The 7,306-nt window shown below is 47.0% G+C and overlaps 1 protein-coding gene across 1 annotated transcript; it reads right to left on the reverse strand.

Annotated features, from left to right (window-relative positions):
* Positions 1-1,295: 1,295 nt before the first annotated feature.
* KCNJ12 (potassium inwardly rectifying channel subfamily J member 12) lies at positions 1,296-2,594 on the reverse strand. The gene has a single exon (XM_056866333.1). It carries the CDS (start codon positions 2,592-2,594, stop codon positions 1,296-1,298), a length of 1,299 nt encoding a protein of 432 aa, XP_056722311.1.
* Between the last annotated feature and the right edge of the window lie 4,712 nt (positions 2,595-7,306).

The raw sequence follows: 7,306 nt of genomic DNA on the forward strand, positions 1-7,306 counted from the left end.
CTGGCAAAGTAAAATTTTTCTACAAATATATTCGTTATCCTTGGACTATATCAGAAACTACAGATCAAACAGCCTCTGTCAAACAAGGCCTCGTTTTCTGCTAGCTAAGGGCAACACCCTATGTTAGCTAATGGACATTCTGCATTTAATGAGGTGATATGAATGTGGGGAGAGCGTTTGTAGGTCACAACGGATGGATGGAAGGAGAGGAGGCCTTTCCCATACCTGCTGACCTGTGGTGGCTTCCAGACACACTGCGCTCCTCTCCACACACACACGCCAAGGGCTTTCCTCAATAACTTCATCAAACTTACTCCTTGTCTTAGAGCCCAGCTGGCGAAAAATATGTCAGAGGATCCCCATCTGCAACGGGAGAATCAGTGGACCGCGAGATCTCCCCAGATCTCATTGGTCCGCCCCATTGCAAATGTTTGTCTAGCCCCTGCTTTAGCTTACAGAGACAAATCAAAACATTGGGAATATTTTTTTTCAGTTCCGCCATATGGTTTGTGGGGAAATCCCCCCCCTTTTTTTTTGTTAGGCCACCGGATGACAAAAATACCTGAAATGTTTCCCTAGAAGAAAATATTCAATCTTAAAAAACAAACATCCTTGACTTTGTACAGTGCCTGCTCCATTCCCGTTTTCCCTTTTTAAAAAGTAATCACATTTTTTGTTGAAAAAAATTTTTTTTGGGGTAAACAGTTTCCCAAGGGGGAAGTTGGGAAGAAAACACACACCTTTTCTTTCCCCTAAATTGAAAAGGGGTTTTGTAGGGTGTATAACTTCAAGTGTTCATCTAGTGCAACAGAATCACCTCTCCTGGCAGTTGTGACTATAGTTATATATAATTATAACAGGATTTGTTCAGTTTTTAAAAACACACACATGGTTTGCTTTGCTGACATTCTCTTCTTTCATCCTCGTTCTCTTGGAAGGGGGACTAAATCTCTCGTTCTGTCTGCAGCCTTAATTTCTACGCAGGGCCTACAAGTCACGCACTTAGTGCTTCCATATTGACTCTGCCCTCAAATGCACTAAACAGCTTCAGTAATACTGCATGTTTACAACACTTTGAGGCCCCTTGAGATTCTCTGGCCTTGCCCATTCCATGATTATTGCGATGAAACTAAAACAAACAAACACAACCAACCCAAAAGTACAAACCATACTAATTCTCAGGCATTCCTATGGCACTTGCATTGTTATGCATAATTTGAATGTTGTTGTTTTTTAGTAGGGGATGAGGAACAGAGTGGAAAGATGCCCTCAGTAAACAGTTACAGGACCCCGGGTCATATTTCCGATTCCCTTCTGTACGACCTTTGGTCGAGGGCAACTGTCGCCTGAAGCCTGTCGAATTCAGGTTGGGCGTCTGAATTTGGATCGTCCAAACCCCTACTGTCGTCATCTTCCTCCTCCTCCTCCTCCTCATCGCGGCTCATGAAGGCCAGTTCGTTCTCATAACAGAAGGAGTTGGTGCTTGGGAGGAGAAATTTGTTTTCCATCAAGTCCTTGGCACTGCAGCACGGGGTCGAGGGGACCTCGTAGGTCTTGTGGAAGTGCGAGTAGTCCACTTTGTATTGGTTCTTCTCTTCAAACAAGACGGGCTCGAAGCGGTGGCCCCAGAGGATTTCGCTGGCCAAGTAGGAACTCCGGGCTTGGGTTGTCATGGCGGTGGCTTCCACCATACCCTCCAGGATGACTACAATTTCAAAATCATCGTTTTCCAAATCCTGCCGGCTGATCCCAAACAGCGGGCTGTCTTCACTGATTTCATGAAGGATGGTGAGAGGAGACACCAAGAATATACGGTCCAAGCCTTTGTCAAACCCAACGTCAATGTCTATTTGGTCAAGTGGGATGTATTCCCCTTCTTCGGTGATACGGGGCTTAATTAGTTGAGCTCGGACGTGAGCTTCAACAATGTGGCTCTTTCGAAGATTACCCACTCTCCACATCAGAGAAAGCTTGCCGTCTCTCATGGCAATGACTGCATGATGGCTGAAGAGTAACGTTTCAGCCCTTTTCTTGGGCCTAGCCATTTTTGCCATGATAGCACCGATCATGAACGAGTCTATTATACACCCCACGATGGACTGAAGGACGACCATGAAGACAGCTAGCGGGCACTCCTCTGTCACGCAACGGAATCCGTAGCCGATAGTCGTTTGAGTCTCGATGGAGAACAAGAACGCAGCAACAAAGCCGTTCACTTGCAGGAGGCAAGGGGTGAACGTCTCGTCGGCCGTTGGCTTCTCTAAATCGCCATGCACGAGTGCGATCAGCCAAAAAACAAGACCAAATAACAACCAGGAGACCAGAAAGGCAAGGGAGAAGAGCAACAACATATACCTCCAACGGATGTCCACGCACGTTGTGAACATGTCCGCAATATACCTTTGAGACTTATCATCCATGTTGGTAAACTCCACATTGCACTGGCCGTTCTTCTTCACAAACCGGTTCCGACATTTCCTCCTCGTGTGGATCTTGCCGTTGCCAAAGCCGTTCACTCCAGGCATGGTGGTCAAAGTCAACCCGTCTTCCTCGGAAGATACAATGCTGTAAGAGGTGACTCTGCCTGTACTCATCCCTCGGTTCAGCAAGGTTGAGGCTGAAGGCTGTCGAGACTCCTTCAGGGTCTGACCCCTTGCCCTTCTCCAAATACTGGCTGTACGGAAAAGAGAAAGGGTTCAGACTCTGGAGGGCCTGATCAGCCAAGTAGGTCCAAGTGGAGGATCTGCAAGGAGGAAACAAAGACACATTGGAAACACGTATAAAAATGCAGACATGTACATATTTCTATATAGGCCTTTGCAGATGTTCTGTCACCACAGCACAGAGAGGCACAGGATCATGTCTCTGGGTTCTGCCTGCCATTGTCCACGTATTCCCTGCTGAACTTATGCAGAGAGCTCCACGTACATCTCTAGAAACAAACGCATGCTCATCAATGCTTTCATGTGATCAGGACCAGAACCTCATGGAAGAGCCTACAGATATACACAGGACTCTCTGCAGATGTTTGTATGAACATGCAGATTATTGGGGGAAGGCCTCCAGTGAATACAGTGGTCTGTATCACAGATGGATACTTGGCGTGGAAAGACCCTCCTCTTTGTGACTGGACCCTGCTCCACGGCAGCCATGTTGTGATTGTTTCCATTTACCTCCCCCATACACACATCCACACCAGCCATTTTGTGATTAGTTCCATTGACCCCTCCGCAACCACGGCCACCATTTTGTGATTGGTTCCATTGACCTCCCCCCCCACACACACACGGCAGCCATTTTGCCGTGGAATCCACTACCTGTTCTCAAAATCCCAACAAGTTTGGGGAACTCCATTCCCCTGTCAACTTGCCATACAGGTAACTGAGAACACAACCCATTATCGCTCTGATCTAGTGGCCAGCATCAAGAAAGTAGAGCTGAGAGAGACAAAAAAAAGCATTTGTGAGATCTGTGCACGTAGGGCTGGGTGTGGAGGGAAGGAAATAGACATTTCTTGGGCAAACCCGAGGCCTAGAAGATAGCTCGGTTTGCAGCATGCACCTTGAAGCCTCAGACCTGATTCTGTTCATTTGAGCCCGCTGATCAGAGCCTGTTGTCTCTTGCAGCTAGACAGTTCGATAAGAGTCAATTCCTGTAACTGGTGGCCAGGGTCTGGCGGGGATGAAATGTTAAAAAAAAAAAAAACAGCCTGGTAGTCACATTGAAGGGCCATATGTTGACTTGGTTAGGCCAACCTCACAGACGGCACATGGCAGAAAGGCAACGTTGAATGAGCAAGTGAGTAAATGGTTCCAGGATTTTTTCCCCCTTCCAAACAAAGTGCGACAGGGCTAATTTGGGATGCCAGCTTGGCCAAGCTGCGGTGGACTTCCCAAGCAAAAAACCCCAGCAAACTCTTCAATTTCCCGGTTCGGCAATGCTATCAGACTCTTTCAAAGAGAACCTACCAGAGTTAAATGGCGATGCATAGACACCTCTCTGACAGCCCTTGTTAGTATTTGCATGGGAGACCACCAAGGACTACCAGGGTACAAAGGGTTGAGAATGTAGAAAGACATCTTAACAAGACACCAGGTTTTAGGTCCCTATGACATCAAAATATATCATGGCCCCGGCTCCTTATCTCTCAGAACTCGAAGCCCGCCAAATTAGAAGAGTCTTCACTCTGGCAAGATGTGAGGCTATGCCCTTGGCAATACTGGAAGGCAAATATTTTTTTAAAAAACCCATATCTAGAGAGACTCTGTCCATGTGCTATGAGTGAGGTGGAGACAATGACGCATGTTTTCTTTCCAATGCCCATATTATAGTGGATTGAGGGTTAACCTTCTTCATCCTATAATAGCTAAATTCACGGAAAGTTTGGAGCAGGTACAGCTGGAAAAGTTATTAATTGGCAAAAATCCCATGATCTTGAAACAAGTGGCCAAATTTTGTGATTGTGTGGTAAAAGCCAGGTGCAAGAAAGGGGTTGCTGGAAAGGATAAAGAATTGTAATTTGTATAGAAATACTGCTCCAAGATTTACACTTTTTTTGGGGGGGGATTAGTATTTTATCTGTATTTTCTGTTTTGTTGGCAGTTCTTGAAATGCAAGGTTTTAGGTTTTTGGAAATGTAGAATAGAAATCCAAGAGGATATGTTCTGGTCTATGACTGCAACAAATTAATTATTATTACCAGGGTTGCTATACAGAGGAAGGCACAGGCAAACCACCTCTGTCAGTCTTGAAAACCTCATAAGGGGTCGCCATAAGTTGGCTGCAACTTTGCAGCACTTCACACACACACGCACACACACACACACACCACTACGCTTATTATTCCAAAACTCGATCCTATTACACATGCATACATATGGGCCATTCAGGTCAGGGCTTCGGTGGAGGATGGAAGAAACCTGGATAGTTTTGAATGTAGCTGGCAAAAGAAACTGAAGTCTGAAGTTTGTAGCTGTCTAAAAGAAGGAACTGGAGGATCTCCATTGGCAGGCTGTGTGCATTTGTAGGAACTGCTGCCGCTGTAATGTTTTGTACTGCCTCTGTACAGAAACAGAAAACAATAATTGCTGTTTCGGCTCCGTTATGATGTAGAACCTCATTCTGGGATCTTCTGTGAGGCAAAGACAGAGGAAGAAGAAGCTGCCCTCGAGTAGAAACCGACTCATGGCAACCCCATCCACAGGGTGTTCCAAGCAAGACACAAACAGAGGTGATTTGCCATTGCCTGCCTCTGCATAGCAACCCTGGACTTCCTAGGTAGTCTCCCACCCAATAACTGACCAGGATTGACCCTGCTTGCTAGCCTTTTTGTGTGTGCCATCAAATTGCATCCAACTCATGACAACCCTATGAATCAATGTCCTCCAAAATGTCCTATCTTTAACAGCCTTGCTCAGGTCTTTGCAAACTGAGGGCTGTTGCTTCCTTTATTGAGTCAATCCATCTCTTGTTGGGTCTTCCTGAAACCGACTTCCGTGGGGATCGAACTCAGGTTGTGAGCAGAGCTTGGACTGCAGTACTGCAGCTTACCACTCCGCGCCACGGGGCTCTATATTTGGTTGATTTACATACTCCAAAAGCAAATCTTTTGAAGGAGTCAGTAAGAGTGAACAGAGCCTCCAGATTTATTTTCCAAAAAGAATGCCTCTGCTATCTTGCCGACAATGCCCCTATGCTTTCAGAGCATTCCCTTTGTTTACAACCAGCCCAAAACACCTCCCAATGTGCAGTGGAAAGTGGAAAGGGGGGGCAGGAATTAATGAGCTGCACTTGGTCGGAGCTTTCTTTATCTGATGAGTTTATTACTTAAAGTGGAGGGGAAGGGAGAGAGTTATGTAACTCTGCGCTTGCTGTTCCCCTGGAGGGATCATCAGGCTACCCGTTCAATTAATCCTTCCTAATTCACTGCCCTTGGGGACCTTTGGCAGAAAACACCAGGCAACAGACAACATCGCTGCCTGATCCGGCCCGTCCTGACTCGGGGAACGGGAAGAGCATCGTCAAGCCGCCGAGGAGGCCGGCACAAGCCCTTCCACAATCCTGTTGCCCCTTTGGGAAAGAGCTGGCCGTGGTGCTGAGAGTTGCGCTAGCAGGTAGAAGGCGGGATAAAGCCACACGTGTGTTTTCAGACATGTCAACAATTGCTGGGGAAACGTCCCTCTTCTTCAGCTTCATGAACACGACCAAATCGTATATCGCCTTCCACTTTTTTATGAATAATTTTCGCGACTTACGGTGATTTAATAATTTTTGCAACTTACGGTGACTCCGTAGAGATGAGAAGAAGAGTTGGTTTTTTAATATGCCGACTTTCTCTACCACTTAAGGAAGAATCAAAGCAGCTTACAATCACCTTCCCTCCCCCATCCCACAACAGACACCCTGTGAGCTGTGACTAACCCAAGAGAGCTGTTGACTAGCCCAAGGTCACCCAGCAGGCTTCATGTGGAGGAGTGGGGAAACCAACCTGGTTCACCAGATTAGCCTCCACCGCTCATGTGGAGGAGTGGGGAACCAAACCCGGTTCCCCAGATTAGAGTCCACCATTCCTAACCACTGCACTTAACCACTACACCACTGCTCTTAACCACTACAATGGCACTTTGCCACTGCCTGCCCTGTTTTTTCTCTCTTCTGGTGGTCTCCCATCCAAGAGATAACCCTGCTTAGCTTCTAAGTTCTGAGAAGCTCAAACTGGTCCGGCCTATTCAGGCTGCTGATAATTAAGTGTGCTGTCAAGCTGCAACTGGCTTATGGCGACCCTTCAAAGGGTTTTCAAGGCAAGAGACAAACAAAGGTGGTTTTGCCACTGCCTGCCTCTGCATAGCAGCCCTGGATTCCCTGGTGGCCTCACATCCAAGTACTAATCATGGCCGACTCTGCTTGGCTTCCAAGCTCTGCTGAGTTTGGGCTATTCAGGTGACTACTGTGTACGAGAGGTCGATAAAAAGGTAGGCAGAACTGTTGATCAGGAGCTGCGCTACAAGAAGAGTTGGTTTTTTATATGCCGACTCTCTACTACTTAAGGGAGAATCAAACAGGCTTACAATCGCCTTCCCTTCCCCTCTCCACAACAGACGGCTTGTGAGGTTGGTGAGGCTGAGAGAGCTGTGACTAGCCCAAGGTCACCCAGCTGGCTTTGTGTGTAAGAGCAGGGAAACAAATCCAGTTCACCAGATTAGCCTCCACCGCTCATGTGGAGGAGTGGGGAATCAAACTAGGTTCTCCAGATCAGAGTCCACCACTCCAAACCACTGCTCTTAACCACTATACCATGTGGGCTAGT

This window comes from Euleptes europaea, chromosome 21 (genome assembly GCF_029931775.1).
Source record: "Euleptes europaea isolate rEulEur1 chromosome 21, rEulEur1.hap1, whole genome shotgun sequence".
In the NCBI taxonomy this organism is placed as follows: domain Eukaryota; kingdom Metazoa; phylum Chordata; class Lepidosauria; order Squamata; family Sphaerodactylidae; genus Euleptes; species Euleptes europaea.